General features: G+C 51.8%; 1 protein-coding gene across 1 annotated transcript; it reads right to left on the reverse strand.

Annotated features, from left to right (window-relative positions):
• Positions 1–232: 232 nt before the first annotated feature.
• On the reverse strand, positions 233–18,653 carry LGALS1 (galectin 1). Its single transcript, XM_073645217.1, has 4 exons — positions 18,552–18,653; positions 17,744–17,823; positions 1,363–1,534; positions 233–888 (listed from the first exon to the last, which is right to left on the reverse strand). Exons 1-4 carry the CDS (start codon positions 18,561–18,563, stop codon positions 745–747), a joined length of 408 nt encoding a protein of 135 aa, XP_073501318.1. The 5' UTR covers positions 18,564–18,653; the 3' UTR covers positions 233–744.
• Between the last annotated feature and the right edge of the window lie 220 nt (positions 18,654–18,873).

Here is an 18,873-nt window from a genome sequence, read left to right on the forward strand (position 1 = left end):
GGTTACATCTCACACTCCAGTTCTCTACTCAGTTTGAGTGGAGGTGATTTTAGTCAGTGTTCAATTCCTCAAAGTGCTGAGAGTTGGCGCAGGAAGAAGTTATCTACCACCAGATTAGAGCTTGATATAGAGGATGGAGCAGCACCTTGTAGTGGAGCAATGTGGACACTAACATCACTGGGCACAAGAGATTTGTTCCCACACTCATGAAATCAGATACAGGAGAGACGACTAGATTGCAGGAGTTTAATATCCATTCTATGTGCAGCATACAGAGAATGTGGCTCCCGTCAGCCCATGGCCCAAGTGGCTTCACAATCTCACCTCCCTCTTTTATGGTGCTCAGATTCTTAAAAAAAAAAAGTGATGGCCAGTCCTCAGCTCCTTAGAGGGTCCGGGTGCTCCGATAAGAGCAATGTCCCCTTCATATTGTACCATGCACACGTTGTGAAGACTGCAGCGTAAATTAACAAAAGCTAAGGCACATGTAAAGTTACCTTCATGTACCTTCTTCGCAGCCTCCACACACATACCACTGCGGATTTCATTGCAGGAGGTCCGTAATTAATGGAAATGTTGCCCAAATCCCCCATACATATTAGGCCAATCTCGCCGATAATGGCAGTCTAATGGGTATGAGGGCCACCGACAGATGATTGTTACAGAAATTAAAGATATCTCATCATTGGATTCTAGACTGATTGGATGGACAGGAAGCCTGGGAGATCCACCTGGATAACGTCACTACTCAGTGGTAATGGACTTGAACTGAATGCCCTCCATGGAGAGGAACGAGACGGAGGGCAGCACCATGCGGACAGGGAATGAGAACTCTTCTCCTGAAGTCAGCTTTACAGTAATCTTATCTGTCTGGTACTCAAAGCAAATCTGCAAAGACAAGAAAACAGATGCAGGCATCAGCGTTACCGGTCCAGCCTCGTAACCCATCCCCCACGGCTAGTGTTTTGCTCCGTGCGTGTCACATCTGCACTCTTCTGGGCAGTTTTAGGAGGTAAGAGGTTCTCCCATAGTGTCGGCTGAGATGACACATGCTGCTGTGGGAATACATTGCCTCAACGGCCCAGTTATAAAGGTTTCTAGCCCTTGTGCACCTCTTTTCTGGTGACTATGTAAGATGGAAACGTTCAGCAGACCTCCAGGGGCCAGTAGGACATTCTCTTGATCTGAGATAATTGGAGCCCACATCATGGAGACTCTAGTGTATAAGCCAACAGCTTCCCAGTTTATATGGCAACATAAGGCTCTAACACAATATGGACTAAGCCAATATGAGCTCAAAGTGGCCCTAAACCCAGACACCACCTGATAACATACATGGGGGGCTGAAGTTTCCCCACTCACCGTAGTTTCCGCTCCTTGCTGGAAGGGAAAGAGGTCTTCTCTTTGCTCAGATCCCCAGGCATCCGCCTCTTTGGAATTGCAGACTATCTTTTGGATGTCTCCATGTAGGTCAAAACGAGGGTTGAAGTGGAGGAGAACGTTTGAAGCATTTTCCCCCAAGTTTATTGTAAAGCTAAAAAGTAAGAAATTGTGTTAGATTTTTGCAATGTTGACGACTTGTGTGGAAGAACGTAAGTGACCGGACGGTTTCACACTGGATCTCCTGCTAGGAGCTCGACCAGAGTGGATGGCCGTCTACAACCCTCAGACCAGCATTATCCTGAACACGGAGAGAGGAGGGTCTGGAGGACTCGTAGCCTGATGGTCTTATTGCATCCAGGTATATGGTCATGGTCTACCAGGTGTTTTGATGCGGTTATTGCTGGGGCTTAGGATTTGCAGGTATCAAATGTGAAATTACCTGTCGTCATTTGTATAAATAATTCAGCCAATAACTGCGTCACAGATTGGCCCTGGAGGCTTGGTAGATTTCACAGGACCTGAAGGGTCAGCACTGGAGGCCAGTTAAGGTCTGAAGCCTTGGTCAGAGTTATCCGAGCACAAATCTCTGAAGGAGCTAGAACTTTGCATCGGCCCATTTTCCCTTTTGTAATTTTTAAAATGTAAAAAAAAAGCATCTATGTATTTTAGGCAAAAATATATAAAGGAAATGTGTCACCTATAACTTCAGCCATTTTACATCGTTTCATCTTCAACTTGCTACACTGTTCACAGTAACAGGAATTTTGACCAGGGGTGCACAAACTTTTACATGCCACTGTATACATCTCTTTCTGCTGTAATCACTTACTGGGATCTACCGCTATAGGGTTATTGTTTGGGGGGGAATATTGCTCTTATTCATTTAGTGATATCTATGCAGTAACAATATTGTTATCTACTGAGCTGCCCACGATACTCAACCACTGGGCAGAATAAGAGGAGGACGACTGACAGATGGACTGAAGGCCAGCCATGCCGAGGAGGACCAGCCATGCAGAATTAGAGGAGGGCGACTGACGGACTGAAGGCCAGCTATGCAGAGGAGGAGGAGGAGAAGGACAACTGACAGATGGACTGAAGGCCAGCCATGCCGAGGAGGAGGAGGAGAAGGACAACTGACAGATGGACTGAAGGCCAGCCATGCCGAGGAGGAGGAGGAGAAGGAGAAGGACAACTGACAGATGGACTGAAGGCCAGCCATGCCGAGGAGGAGGAGGAGAAGGACAACTGACAGATGGACTGAAGGCCAGCCATGCCGAGGAGGAGGAGGAGAAGGACAACTGACGGATGGACTGAAGGCCAGCCATGCCGAGGAGGACCAGCCATGCAGAATTAGAGGAGGGCGACTGACGGACTGAAGGCCAGCTATGCAGAGGAGGAGGAGGAGAACGTCTGACAGATGGACTGAAGGCCAGCCATGCAGAGGAGGAGGAGGAGGAGGAGTAGGACAACTGACAGATGGACGGAAGGCAAGCCATGCCAAGGAGGACCAGCCATGCAGAATTAGAGGAGGGCGACTGAAGGACTGAAGGCCAGCTATGCAGAGGAGGAGGAGTAGGACAACTGACAGATGGACGGAAGGCAAGCCATGCCAAGGAGGACCAGCCATGCAGAATTAGAGGAGGGCGACTGACGGACTGAAGGCCAGCTATGCAGAGGAGGAGGAGGACCAGCCACGCAGAATTAGATAAGGGCGACTGACAGACGGACTGAAGGCCAGCCATGCCGAGGAGAAGGAGGAGGACGTCTGACAGATGGACTGAAGGCCAGCCATGCAGAGGAGGAGGAGGAGGAGTAGGACAACTGACAGATGGACGGAAGGCAAGCCATGCCGAGGAGGACCAGCCATGCAGAATTAGAGGAGGGCGACTGACGGACTGAAGGCCAGCTATGCAGAGGAGGAGGAGGACCAGCCATGCAGAATTAGAGGAGGGCTACTGACGGACTGAAGGCCAGCCATGCTGAGGAGAAGGAGGAGGACGACTGACAGATGGACTGAAGGCCAGCCATGCCGAGGAGAAGGAGGAGGGCCAGCCATGCAGAATTAGAGGAGGAAGAGGAGGGCGACTGACGGACAGAAGGCCAGCCATGTAGAGGAGGAGGAGGAGGAGGAGGAGGACCAGCCATGCAGAATTAGAGGAGGAAGAGGAGGGGGACTGACGGACAGAAGGCCAGCCATGTAGAGGAGGAGGAGGACCAGCCATGCAGAATTAGAGGAGGAAGAGGAGGGGGACTGACAGACAGAAGGCCAGCCATGCAGAGGAGAAGGAGGAGGGCCAGCCATGCAGAATTAGAGGAGGAGGGCAACTGACGGACAGACTGAAGGCCAGCCATTGCAGAGGAGGATGGAGGGCTAGCCACATGGAGAAGGAGGTAGAGTCAGACACAGAGGACTCCGTTCAGACATCACCTGTTATCCCCCATTGTTTTTTGTAGTGTCTGCAGTATAGATAAAACTGCCCAAAAGCAGCATTTATAGGGATATGCATCAGATGTACATCACATGTAGTGTGAACAGAGCCTAGCCCTAAGGCTTTATTTATAGAAGATGTGATGTTGTTACTACATCTGTGATTGGTTGGCTGTTATCCTTGTGTAGCGCCGGCGTCCCTGCCCTCTGCTAGGCAGGGACGCTGTTCCCCTCACCTCCCTGCTCCGTGCCCGGCGTCCTCCTCCCGCTCTGCTTGCAGCGCGCGCTCCTTCCGTCCACTGTGCTTAGGGCGGGAAGGAGCGCCAGTCTACCTGGAGGCTCCGCCGTCACGTGCTGTGACCACCTGCCTGTCCAGTGACTCCTGCTCGCTCACCTGGGAGCGCTCATCTGCTGCCTGTCTGCTAGCCTACCTGGAGGCTCTGCCGTCACGTGCTGTGACCACCCGCCTGTCCAGAGTCTTCTGCCCGCTCACCTGGGAGCGCTCATCTGCCGCCTGTCTGTTGGTCTTCCTGGAGGCTCCGCCGTCACATGCTGTGACCACCCATTCTTCCAGAGACTCTCGCCTGCTCACCTGGGAGCTCACGTCTACCATCAGCCGCCACAGGTCGTACCAACCCTTCATCCAGAGACTGCCCCGGTCACTTGCCGTGACCATCTGCCCGTTCATCCAGAGACTGCCCCGGTCACTTGCCGTGACCATCTGCCCGTTCATCCAGAGACTGCCCCGGTCACTTGCCGTGACCTCCAGCCCGTTCTCTCAGAGACTGTCCCGGTCACCTGCTGTGACCTCCTGCCCGTCTTCCCTGGTCGCCACCCGCTCCCTTACAAGGACTGCCCCCTTGTATAGTAGCTCAGAGGTTCCGCCTCCCAGACCCGCTACAGTTTGCTCGGGCCATGGAACCCGGTGGCACCCAAGCTCCCTCGCTCTCGGACCTGTGTCATGAACTGTCCCGTCAAAGGTCCCAACAGGAGTCCATCCTGGGTCACCTGCGGAATGTCAATACTCGCCTGGACACTCTGACTGCTCCACCAGCAACCTCCGCCAGTGCCATGTCTCGCAATCCGGCAGCTCCGCTGCCCACTAATACCATGGTATCCTACCCCGGACCCCGGCTTTCTGCACCTCCTCGCTTCGGAGGCGACTCCGCCCAGGCTCGGGGCTTCATAAATCAGTGCACCCTGCACTTTGAACTATTGTCCCACCAGTTTAACTCCGACCGGGCCAAAATTGCATTCATCATGTCCCATCTCACCGGGGAGGCCCTGGCCTGGCTAAATCCTCTATGGGAGAGAGGAGACCCCCTGGTGTCCAACTTGCCTGCTTTTCTCACGGCTTTCCGGAAAGTCTTCGATGAACCCGGACGGAAGACCTCATCCGCATCATCACTGCTACGCCTCCGTCAGGGAAGTCTCACCGTGGGCCAATATGCCATACGGTTCCGTACCCTTGCCTCGGAGCTGGCCTGGGATAACGACGCTCTGGTATCCGTCTTCTGGGAGGGTCTGTCCGGCCGTATTAAAGATGAACTTGCCGGTCGAGACATTCCTACCACTCTCGATGACCTAATAACTCTTGCCACCCGGATTGACCTACGGTTCCAGGAGCGTGCCAAAGAGGTCACCCGTGAGAGGAGGTTACCATGTCTAGCTCCTACTTTTCAGAAACCCGTCACTCCCTCCGTCTCTACCCAGGTACACTCTCCTGAGTCTATGCAGGTTGACCAGACCAAGATGGTCAAAACCTGTCAGGACTTACACCGTGCCGAAGGGAGCTGCTTCTACTGTGGCAGTAAGGAGCACCGGATCTGTGCCTGCCCGGAGAGGTCGGGAAACGCCTGTGTCTAGGTTCGCTCAGAGAGGTCAACCTAGACAAGAATAAATCCTCTCCATCTCTGCTGCTGTCAGTCTCAATCGTCTGCGGGGAGAACCGTTATTTCGAACTAGCCCAACTTGACTCTGGAGCAGCCGGGAATCTTATTTCACAGTCCCTGGTAGAGAAATACCGCATCCCCACCAAACCTCTGGCTGTACCCTTGTCTGTTGCTGCCGTGGATGGGGGCCTCTTACCACGCCCCATCCAACTCATCACCGAATCCATTACTCTGCAGGTGGGAATGCTGCATTCTGAGAGCATCTCCTTTCATGTTCTGCCTGGACTCTCACGCCCTCTTGCTAGGCCTACCTTGGCTCCAGAGACATGCACCCGTGCTTGACTGGCAGACCGGAGAAGTCCTTCGCTGGGGACAGGACTGCCATAAGACCTGTCTGGTTCCCGTCCGTCCTTCTCCTACCCCAGCTAATCTACCTGGACTTCCGATTCCTTATTGGTCTTATGCTGATGTCTTTAATAAAAAGGAGGCAGAGACACTACCTCCTCATAGACCATACGACTGCCCTATCGACCTGTTACCTGGTACTACTCCTCCCCGTGGGCGTATTTATCCTTTATCCGCTGCTGAGACCCGGTCGATGTCCGAATATATTGAGGAGAATCTGGCCAGGGGATTCATCTGGAAATCTACCTCCCCGGCGGGAGCAGGCTTCTTTTTCGTCAAAAAGAAGGACGGCTCTCTCCGTCCCTGTATAGACTATAGAGGCCTTAACCAGATCACGGTGAAGAATAAGTACCCCCTTCCGCTCATTCCGGAGTTATTTGATCGTCTGAGGGGGGCTAGAATCTTCACCAAACTGGACCTCCGTGGGGCGTACAACCTGGTTCGTATCCGTCAGGGGGATGAATGGAAGACGGCATTCAACACCCGGGACGGCCACTATGAATATCTGGTAATGCCCTTTGGTCTCTGTAACGCTCCTGCCGTCTTTCAAGAGTTGGTCAATGACATCTTCCGGGACCTTCTCTACTCCTGCGTAGTGGTGTACCTGGACGACATCTTGGTCTTCTCTCCGGATCTCCAGACTCACCGGAGAGACGTTAGTCAGGTCCTGCTCAGGCTCAGGCAGAATCACCTCTTCGCTAAATACGAGAAGTGCCTCTTTGAGCAGACCTCGCTTCCGTTTTTGGGCTACATTATTTCTCAGACCGGCCTACGAATGGATCCAGAGAAACTGTCTGCCATCGAGAAATGGCCTTGACCGGAGGGGTTGAAGGCCATTCAGCGATTCCTGGGCTTCGCCAACTACTACCGCCTCTTCATACCACACTTCTCTTCCCGGACTGCCCCAATTTCCGCGCTCACCCGTAAGGGTACTAATCCCAAAGAGTGGCCGCCCGAAGCAGAGGAGGCCTTTCTTTCCCTAAAACAGGCCTTCTCTTCCGCCCCAGTGCTGCATCGCCCGGACGGCAACAAGCAGTTCTTCCTGGAAGTTGACGCCTCCTCCTCTGGAGCCGGAGCGGTACTTACTCAAAAATCATCTTCCGGGAGAATGGTAACTTGTGGCTTCTTCTCCAAACTCTTCTCCTCTTCTGAGCGCAACTATTCCATAGGAGACCGAGAGTTATTGGCCATCAAACTGGCATTGGAGGAGTGGCGTTACCTGCTCGAAGGGGCTCTTCACCCGGTAATAATTTACACTGACCACAAGAACTTGGCTTACCTCCAGCATGCCCAGAGACTTAACCCGCGCCAAGCTCGGTGGTCCTTGTTTTTTGCTCGCTTTGATTTTGTTCTTCATTTTCGCCCGGCTGACAAAAACGTCAAAGCAGATGCCTTGTCCCGATCCTTTCTGGTGTCCGATCTCAAGGAAGAACCTAAACATATCATCGATCCCGCCAGAGTAATGCAGGTGGCTCCCGTGAGCCTAAATCGTCTCCCTCCCGGTAAGACGTTCGTATCAGTACCTGATCGGGAGAAGATCCTACACTGGGGTCACTCGTCTAAACTAGCTGGCCACGCCGGTCAGAAAAAGACCCTCCAGCTTATTGCCCGGCACTACTGGTGGCCTACCCTGCACAAGGATGTAATAGACTTTGTTTCTGCCTGTGTGTCCTGCGCCCGCAACAAAGTCCCGAGACACCTGCCAGCCGGTCGCCTTCTTCCGCTTCCTGTGCCTGCTGCCCCCTGGCAGCATATTGCTATGGACTTCATAACTGATCTCCCCGTCTCTGACGGTTGTACGGTCATTTGGGTGGTCGCTGACCGCTTTTCCAAGATGGCTCACTTTATTCCCCTGCCTGGTCTCCCGTCTGCACCCGAGCTGGCTAAAGACTTTATCCGCCACATCTTCCGTCTTCATGGCCTGCCCCTCCACATAGTGTCGGATCGTGGGGTACAGTTCACCTCACGTTTCTGGAGAGCCACTTGTAAACTGCTAGACGTCACCCTGGACTTCTCTTCCGCTTACCACCCACAGTCTAATGGTCAAGTGGAGCGGATCAATCAGAACCTGACCAGTTACCTCCGGCACTTCGTTAATGCCCATCATTCTTACTGGGTGGATCTCCTACCATGGGCCGAGTTCTCCTATAACAATCACGAGAGCGAATCCTCCTCCAAATCCCCGTTTTTTGTAGTCTTCGGTCAGCATCCTCGGATTCCTTTTCCTGTCTCCACCTCTGTGGACAACCCGGCTGCGGAATCTCTCGTTAGCAAATTTTCCTCCATTTGGGAGAGTACCCGATCCGCACTCCTCCAGTCGTCCGAACGGATGAAAAGACACGCTGACAAAAAACGCCTGGATCCTCCACAATTTCGTCCTGGAGATAAAGTCTGGCTCTCGTCTAAATATGTCCGACTCAAGATACCTTCTTACAAGTTAGGGCCTCGGTTCATCGGTCCTCTGGAGGTCAGTCAGATCAACCCGGTGGCCTATAAATTGAAACTCCCGGCCAACTTACGGATCCCTAACTCCTTCCATGTATCTCTCCTCAAACCTGTGGTACTTAACTCTTTTTCCAAGTCTACAGGTACGCCTCCTGCTCCGGTTTCTGCTGAGGACGAGTTTGAGGTAGAGAACATTCTTGCCACCAAAAGGGTAAGAGGAAAGACCTTTTTTCTAGTAGATTGGAGGGGGTTTGGTCCTGAGGAGAGAACGTGGGAGCCCCGGGAGAACATCCATGCCCCTCTTATCCTAGCTAAATTTCTGTCTGGCCTAAAAAAGGGGGGGCCTAAAGGGGGGGGGTACTGTGGCGCCGGCGTCCCTGCCCTCTGCTGGCAGCGCGCGCTCCTTCCCGTCCACTGTGCTTAGGGCGCGCGCGCGCTCTCCCTCCCTCTTAAAGGGGCCGCGCGCGCCGTCCTAAGGAGTCCCCGGCCAATGGCCGGAGGACTTCACCATATATAAGGCACCTCCTCCAAAATGGAGGTGCCCGAGCAATGTTGTTGCACTGTTTACTACTCTGCTTCAGCCCTCAGGTCCCTTTGCCAGTTACCTGCCAGATTCCTGCCAGATTCCTGCCTGATTATCTGCTACCTGCCTGCTAGTCTGAGGTCCGACGGTCTGCCTTACTACTCATGTCAGTCTGTCTAAGGACCAGTCTGCCCGCTCACCTGGGAGCGCACATCAGCCACCTGCCTGCTTGCCCGAGGTCCGACGGTCTGCCTTCCAACTCCTGTCAGTCTGTCTATGGACCAGCTTGCCCGCTCACCTGGGAGCACACACCTGCTATCTGCCTGCTAGTCTACCTGGAGGCTCCGCCGTCACGTGCTGTGACCACCTGCCTGTCCAGTGACTCCTGCTCGCTCACCTGGGAGCGCTCATCTGCTGCCTGTCTGCTAGCCTACCTGGAGGCTCTGCCGTCACGTGCTGTGACCACCCGCCTGTCCAGAGTCTTCTGCCCGCTCACCTGGGAGCGCTCGTCTGCCGCCTGTCTGTTGGTCTTCCTGGAGGCTCTGCCGTCACATGCTGTGACCACCCGTTCTTCCAGAGACTCTCGCCTGCTCACCTGGGAGCTCACGTCTACCATCAGCCGCCACAGGTTGTACCAACCCTTCATCCAGAGACTGCCCCGGTCACTTGCCGTGACCATCTGCCCGTTCATCCAGAGACTGCCCCGGTCACTTGCCGTGACCATCAGCCCGTTCATCCAGAGACTGCCCCGGTCACTTGCCGTGACCATCTGCCCGTTCATCCAGAGACTGCCCCGGTCACTTGCCGTGACCATCAGCCCGTTCATCCAGAGACTGCCCCGGTCACTTGCCGTGACCATCTGCCCGTTCATCCAGAGACTGCCCCGGTCACTTGCCGTGACCATCTGCCCGTCTTCCCTGGTCGCCACTCGCTCCCTTACAAGGACTGCCCCCTTGTATAGTAGCTCAGAGGTTCCGCCTCCCAGACCCGTTACACCTTGTTTCAGTTTCTGCCTAGTAACGATGATGTAATGGGGAGGAGGGGACAAGGCAGGAGGAGGGTAGCGCGCGGGTAACGGAGAGAGAAGGGAACGGGAGCCGGAGAATAAATGTATGGCTGTTTAAACCTACCATCCAGCATCTGTGTGGCCTTCTGGAGCTCCTTTCATCTGCATAACACCACAACTGGCGACGAGGAAGCGTTCATCATCAACTAAAGGTATTTCAGCTCTACAACAATGGCCGGTTTACCTTCCTTCCCTGCTTTTGATGTACATCAGTCCCCAGCTAACCTAGCAGCATGTTGGGAGAAATGGCTGAAGCGTTTTGATATATTCCTACAAGCCATGAACATATCAGATGATACCAGGAAGAAAGCCATGCATCCAGATTCCAGATACATTACAACTTTTAGTACCCACGTGGGTTTACGACGATTCAAGAGGTTGAACTTTGGTATCTCATCTGCGGCAGAAATATTTCAGAACGTTATCAGTCAGGTTCTATCTGGAATAGCAGGAGTCCTAAACGTCAGTGATGACATTCTTATATATGGTACAACCCAAGAGGAGCATGACAGTCACTTAGAGCAAGTGTTTCAGAGACTGCAAGTCTGCAATCTAACAGTCAATCCGTCAAAATGTGAGTTTAACCAAGAGTCATTAAGCTTCTTTGGATATATCTTTTCTGAGCAAGGAGTTTCAGTAGATCCTCAGAAAATTTCTGCCATAAAGTCAGCTAGCCAACCTCAAAATGTGTCAGAGGTTCGCAGTTTTCTAGGACTAGTCACGTACTGTGGACGATTTATACCTGATCTGACCACGGTCTCCGAACCCCTGCGACTACTCACGAAAAAAAGACACTCCTTGGACATGGACTACTGAACACCAAGCAGCATTCGACTCCATGAAGTCCAGTCTAACTGGCGACACCGTCATGGCCTATTTTGACCCTCTAAAGTCCACCGAGCTTATCGTGGACGCAAGTCTGGTGGGCCTGGGTGCAATTCTCACACAAGTGTCCAAAGCAGGCAACGTGTCTACCATTTCCTATGCAAGCAAAGCCTTAACAGAGACAGAACAACGCTATTCACAAACTGAAAGGGAAGCTCTTGCGGTTGTATGGGGATGCCTTCATTTTCATCTGTACCTTATGGGACATAAATTCACAGTGATAAGTGACCACAAACCGCTCATTCCGCTTTTCAACAAACATTCTTCAAAGCCTCCCCCACGACTTGAACGCTGGTTGCTCCGCCTACAGAACTACCAGTTTCGGTTGAGATACGAGGCAGGAGCTGGTAATCCGGCAGACTACTTCGAGACACCCAACACCACAAACTACCAAGGACAACATCCCAGCAACTATCCTTGCAGAGGAACATATCAATTTTATTGTTGCACATTCTGTGCCAAAAGCCATGACTATGGAGGAAATACAACAAACGATGGATTCCGATCACCAACTTCAGTTAGTTATAGAGACTGTTCGATCTAAAAATTGGAGCAATTTTCTTGCTGAAGTCCGCCTCCAAACACCAGATCAAACAACCTACTTGACAGCTTTCTTAAATGCACGACATGCTCTCTCCGTGTCTGATTCAAATCTACTGTTGCGTAACAATCGGCTGGTGATACCCCAGAAGCTTCAAAGCAGAGTACTGGATCTGGCCCACGAGGCTCATCAAGGGGTGGTGAAAACAAAGCAATTACTGAGAGAGAAAGTCTGGTTTCCAGGACTAGACAAAAAAGTAGAGGCACTTATTGAAACTTGCATACCTTGCCAAGCAACTACAATTGACCATAGACGCGCACCCTTACAAATGACACCCCTGCCAGAGGGCCCGTGGACTGCTGTTAGTGTTGACTTCTGTGTTTTACCGGATCACTCCTATCTGCTGGTTGTCATGGATGACTATTCGAGGTTCCCAGTCATTGAACATGTTTCGACAACCTCTGCCAGGGCTGTTATACCAAAATTAGACAAGATCTTCTCGGCATATGGCATACCGGAAACAGTGAAATCCGACAATGGACCACCTTTTAATAGCACAGACTTTCGATCATTCGCAACCTATCTGGGTTTCACTCACAGGAAAATAACTCCTTACTGGCCTCAGGCCAATGGGGAAGTGGAACGGTTCATGCAATCAATCAACAAAACTTTGAGGATCGCTACCATGGAGCACAAGGATTTACAGCAAGAGCTACACAGATTTCTTAGACAGTACAGAGCTACACCCCATTCTACTACCGGGGTACCACCCGCCACTGCGCTGTTCAACAGGCGTATGCGTGTCAAACTCCCGAGCGTTCCGCTGAGTCCTGTTCAAACACCTATTGTTACTAAGGATGCCATATCCAAACAGAAGATGAAGAGGTATGCAGATAAGAGCAGTCATCATTGCAAGCCGCCGGAAGTTTTGGTGGGAGATTGGGTCCTTGTAAAAAGACTAAGACCTAGTGACAAGTTTGCATCACGATACTATCCTGAACCCTTTCAGGTCACACAAGTCAAAGGCACCACGGTCACTGCTCAAGATCACGGTCGCCAGGTCACAAGGAACGTGTCACATTTTAAAAAACTTTGTGACTATATCCCAGAAACAGACGAGGCAGATGGCGATGACGTCCTGCCGGGTCCCCAGAGCTCAGCAGTTCCAAGGGAGGATACCTCAGAGGACTCGGACAGTTCATCTGGGACTGAGATGTCTCACCGCTATCCAGCGAGGGCAAATCGAAGACCGCCAGCCCACCTCTGGGACTATGTTCTGCAGTAAAAAGAAAAGAAAACAAAAAAACCCTTTGTACTAATGTGAATTTTTGAACCGTTATCCAGTTCTATTGTTGTTTTGTGAGAAGAGGAGACATGTGATGTTGTTACTACATCTGTGATTGGTTGGCTGTTATCCTTGTTTCAGTTTCTGCCTAGTAACGATGATGTAATGGGGAGGAGGGGACAAGGCAGCAGGAGGGAAGCGCGCGGGTAACAGAGAGAGAAGGGAACGGGAGCCGGAGAATAAAAGTATGGCTGTTTAAACCTACCATCCAGCATCTGTGTGGCCTTCTGGAGCTCCTTTCATCTGCATAACAACACCACAGAAGACTGCTATGAAGTTGTGTCGGCACAACATGGCTCCTTCCTAGGGATGCAATTCTCTGACTTGATCGGCCAGCAATATAAAGTGTAGGTGTACAACCTTACAACTCCATAGTTAGATGGGCTGGATGTTACAAGTCAGTGTCCACACGGACCAACGATGTAGGTGGGGGGTGAGGTAAATCTGCTCCATATTATGGACCAAAACAATGTATGAGAGGTAAAGGCCACCCCCAGAGACCAGCAAAACAATGTATGAGAGGTAAAGGCCGCCCCCAGAGACCGGCAAAACAATGTATGAGAGGTAAAGGCCGCCCCCAGAGACCAGCAAAGCAATGTATGAGAGGTAAAGGCCGCCCCCAGAGACCGGCAAAGCAATGTATGAGAAGTAAAGGCCGCCCCCAGAGACCAGCAAAGCAATGTATGAGAGGTAAAGGCCGCCCCCAGAGACCAGCAAAACAATGTATGAGAAGTAAAGGCCGCCCCCAGAGACCGGCAAAACAATGTATGAGAGGTAAAGGCCGCCCCCAGAGACCGGCAAAACAATGTATGAGAAGTAAAGGCCGCCCCCAGAGACCGGCAAAACAATGTATGAGAGGTAAAGGCCGCCCCCAGAGACCGGCAAAACAATGTATGAGAGGTAAAGGCCGCCCCCAGAGACCGGCAAAACAATGTATGAGAGGTAAAGGCCGCCCCCAGAGACCAGCAAAACAATGTATGAGAAGTAAAGGCCGCCCCCAGAGACCGGCAAAACAATGTATGAGAGGTAAAGGCCGCCCCCAGAGACCGGCAAAACAATGTATGAGAGGTAAAGGCCGCCCCCAGAGACCGGCAAAGCAATGTATGAGAGGTAAAGGCCGCCCCCAGAGACCAGCAAAGCAATGTATGAGAAGTAAAGGCCGCCCCCAGAGACCGGCAAAACAATGTATGAGAGGTAAAGGCCGCCCCCAGAGACCGGCAAAACAATGTATGAGAGGTAAAGGCCGCCCCCAGAGACCAGCAAAGCAATGTATGAGAGGTAAAGGCCGCCCCCAGAGACCGGCAAAGCAATGTATGAGAAGTAAAGGCCGCCCCCAGAGACCGGCAAAACAATGTATGAGAGGTAAAGGCCGCCCCCAGAGACCGGCAAAACAATGTATGAGAAGTAAAGGCCACCCCCAGAGACCGGCAAAACAATGTATGAGAGGTAAAGGCCGCCCCCAGAGACCGGCAAAACAATGTATGAGAAGTAAAGGCCGCCCCCAGAGACCGGCAAAACAATGTATGAGAGGTAAAGGCCACCCCCAGAGACCAGCAAAGCAATGTATGAGAGGTAAAGGCCGCCCCCAGAGACCGGCAAAGCAATGTATGAGAGGTAAAGGCCGCCCCCAGAGACCAGCAAAGCAATGTATGAGAAGTAAAGGCCGCCCCCAGAGACCGGCAAAGCAATGTATGAGAGGTAAAGGCCGCCCCCAGAGACCGGCAAAACAATGTATGAGAGGTAAAGGCCGCCCCCAGAGACCGGCAAAGCAATGTATGAGAAGTAAAGGCCGCCCCCAGAGACCGGCAAAGCAATGTATGAGAAGTAAAGGCCGCCCCCAGAGACCAGCAAAACAATGTATGAGAAGTAAAGGCCGCCCCCAGAGACCGGCAAAACAATGTATGAGAAGTAAAGGCCGCCCCCAGAGACCAGCAAAACAATGTATGAGAAGTAAAGGCCGCCCCCAGAGACCAGCAAAACAATGTATGAGAAGTAAAGGCCGCCCCCAGAGACCGGCAAAACAATGTATGAGAAGTAAAGGCCACCCCCAGAGACCGGCAAAACAATGTATGAGAGGTAAAGGCCGCCCCCAGAGACCAGCAAAACAATGTATGAGAAGTAAAGGCCACCCCCAGAGACCGGCAAAACAATGTATGAGAGGTAAAGGCCGCCCCCAGAGACCGGCAAAACAATGTATGAGAGGTAAAGGCCGCCCCCAGAGACCGGCAAAACAATGTATGAGAAGTAAAGGCCGCCCCCAGAGACCGGCAAAACAATGTATGAGAAGTAAAGGCCGCCCCCAGAGACCGGCAAAGCAATGTATGAGAAGTAAAGGCCGCCCCCAGAGACCGGCAAAGCAATGTATGAGAAGTAAAGGCCGCCCCCAGAGACCGGCAAAGCAATGTATGAGAAGTAAAGGCCGCCCCCAGAGACCGGCAAAACAATGTATGAGAAGTAAAGGCCGCCCCCAGAGACCAGCAAAACAATGTATGAGAAGTAAAGGCCGCCCCCAGAGACCGGCAAAGCAATGTATGAGAAGTAAAGGCCGCCCCCAGAGACCGGCAAAACAATGAGAAGTAAAGGCCGCCCCCAGAGACCGGCAAAGCAATGTATGAGAAGTAAAGGCCGCCCCCAGAGACCGGCAAAACAATGTATGAGAAGTAAAGGCCGCCCCCAGAGACCGGTAAAGCAATGTATGAGAAGTAAAGGCCGCCCCCAGAGACCGGCAAAGCAATGTATGAGAAGTAAAGGCCGCCCCCAGAGACCGGCAAAACAATGTATGAGAAGTAAAGGCCGCCCCCAGAGACCAGCAAAACAATGTATGAGAAGTAAAGGCCGCCCCCAGAGACCGGCAAAGCAATGTATGAGAAGTAAAGGCCGCCCCCAGAGACCGGCAAAACAATGAGAAGTAAAGGCCGCCCCCAGAGACCGGCTTAATTGGAAGAAGTGGTGTTCGTCAGCCACTAATCCCATTCCCCTCCAACTACAAAGCGCATTCTTGAATGATCCTATACGTGTCCATGGGGTAGATGGGACCGGGACCTCCCTGCGCCGCACTGCCTGGGGGTCTTCACTTTGTATGGTCAGAGATCCACATAAATCCACCCAGAATATTTCATCTTGCCTTCCCTCTACAATAAAGCTATGTGCACATGCAGGGGTATAATGACATTGTTGTAGAGGTCATGACCGGGCCCGTACAGGTGGGGGTCCCACTGATGCAAGCTTCAACTAGATGTGCATCCTCAGACCCACATTCTCCTAAAGTGTACTGCGGTGCAGAGACCCTTCAGGTCAGTGTTCAGTAATACACACTCCCGGCCAATCAGAGGCCAGCATCTGACATCAGCGTGCACATGACTGGGGATGCATGGCAGTGACATCATGCGCTCCCGTCGCCTGCATGCTGAAGTCCGCTTCCTGCTTCAGAAGGACGGCCCGCGCGGCGGGGAGCAGAAGGACGGCGCGCGGCGGGGAGCAGAAGGAAGGAGAGTAGAATGGTTTAGTTTTTTTTCCTTTCATTGTGGCAGAGCGGAGGCCATATAACAGGATGGGGCCCGGATAAGGTAATATATACTAGGAAGGAGTCGAAAATTGGGACATTCCTCTATAATGGGGGAGCAACTTGTATGTCCTTATAGAATTTAGAATGCTACAAGGGCCCACACATCTGGCCAACATGTGAGGGGTGGGGGCAGCCATCAGACTCCAGTTATGCCACTGTGCACATGTTCAGTATTTGGTGTGGTGCAGAAGTTTCTACATCATCTCTTGGCAGGAAAAACGCTGCATAAAGTAGGCACTTTTTTGGTGCAGATTTTTCCCCCACTCATTAGGTTATGTTCACACATTGCTTTTTTTGCTACAGACAAAACTTGATCCCTTGAAAGTTAGAAAAGGTGCATACAAAATACAGGTTTTGCTGACTTTTTTGCGGGTTCCAAAGTTGAACTTTGCTTCTAACTTCCAAGCAGACACCACATGGTGTAAGGCCACCAACGCAAAACATAGAACATTTTTTTTTTTGGGGGAAAAAGGGCAATTTGACCAGATTTACTGAAAGAAGTTGTCAAAAAATTGTGACTATTCTGAACTAAAAAAAAAAGCCGGATTCATGTATGAAGTGCAGCCATGAACTCCGGGTTACAGGAGCGTATGTATAGACAGCAGGGGGAGGGGAGGTGGTCGGCGCGGTTTACCCGGAATAATTACTAGCACCTGTTCACACCGAGACATTATGGCCCTCACACGCTGGCAGAATTCACATGCTGCAGTTTTCAGAAATGCAGCAGGATTCCAAGTCAGTCAAGGAAAAAAAAAAAAAAAAAAAAATCCACCAGCGTGTGCAAGAGACTTCAGAAATCTCAGCTTTTTTCTGCTACTGTAAAAACGAAAGGTGTGAACATAACCTTAGTATGAGTGAAATCTGCAGCAAAGACGCTGAAAGAAGAAACGCTGTAGATTTAGATCTGTGAGTCAGAAATGAGCAGCGAGTGCAGAAGACGTCAGGATTCTCATTCACTTTGCTGCATCAGGAAACCCTCCAGGTTTTGTGACAAATCTGTGCAGAAAAAAAACTGCGACAAATCTGCAAGGTGTGCACAGGCCCTAATTCTCTGTGCAAGTTGGTTGGGGGGGGGGGGGGCGGTCATGTTAATCTAGCGCTGCACTTATTTTCCAAATGTTCTAAGAAAATTACATTTTTTGGAAGTTTCAAAAGGAAACAATCTTTGAGCCGACGCCACATCTGCACAATCCTCGCAGCACAGAGGCGAGGCGCGACCTCCCATCTGGAGACGTTTGGCAGCAGTTCGAGAAATAACTTACCCTTTACAGTCTGGGGGAATGAAGCCCTTGATTTCCACGCAGTGCCCCGCTGTCAGGTTGAGATTGGTCAGGACCACACCCTGTAGACAAGGGACAAACAGAACGAAGAGTTAACAGTCATGCGAGGAGTCTAAATATAAGACAGAATTGGCTCTTACACAACCGAGACCGCCGGAATCTATTCCACCCCCAACAAAACGCCGTAAAGTCACAGACGAAACTGCATCTCCTTATTACACGGGGAGGGGGCACGGTGCTGGAGCTAAAGAGTTAAATGCCACCAGCTGCTGCTCCTCCGACCACCCAAAGCGGAGAAATAAAGAGTTAACCGTCTTCCTGAAAAGCAGCAGAGAACCGTTATAACAGCCGCCCGCCAGCCTCTACCACATCGTAACTAGATAGGAAAGACCATCTGGATGGAGGGAGCGGGAGATTCAGCCCCAAGAAGAGCCCCGCGTCCCAGCCCCACAAAGAGCCCCGCGTCCCAGCTCCATGTCCCAGCCCCACGAAGAGCCCCGCGTCCCAGCTCCATGTCCCAGCCCCACGAAGAGCCCCGCGTCCCAGCTCCATGTCCCAGCCCCACGAAGAGCCCCGCGTCCCAGCTCCATGTCCCAGCCCCACCAAGAGCCCCGCGTCCCAGCTCCATGTCCCAGCCCCACCAAGAGCCCCGCGTCCCAGCTCCATGTCCCAGCCCCACCAAGAGCCCCGCGTCCCAGCTCCACACAAAGCCCCGCGTCCCAGCCCCAGCCCCACAAAGAGCCCCGCGTCCCGGCTCCATGTCCCGGCTCCATGTCCCGGCCCCACTCACAGCAGCTGCCATTGTCCTTCTGCTCCAGAGTCAAGTTGTAGAGCAGCTGCTCAGCCCTTTGTATATATAGTAGCCTCAACCAATCAGAGAAGGGGGCGTGGTCTGTGACACCAAAAACTTAACCCCTTAAAGACCGAGCCACTTTGTTCGTTAATGACTGAGCCTCATTTTTTTTTTAATCTGACCAGTGTCACTTTATGTGGTAATAACTCTGGAACGCTTCAGTGATTCTGAAATTGTTTTTTTCATGACATATTGTACTTTATGTTAGTGGTAAATTTTGGTCGATATATTTGCAATTATGAAAACATTAAAAATATGG

Source organism: Phyllobates terribilis, unplaced genomic scaffold, assembly GCF_046119375.1.
Source record: "Phyllobates terribilis strain yellow unplaced genomic scaffold, ASM4611937v1 Scaffold_8__6_contigs__length_399053987, whole genome shotgun sequence".
Lineage (NCBI taxonomy): Eukaryota > Metazoa > Chordata > Amphibia > Anura > Dendrobatidae > Phyllobates > Phyllobates terribilis.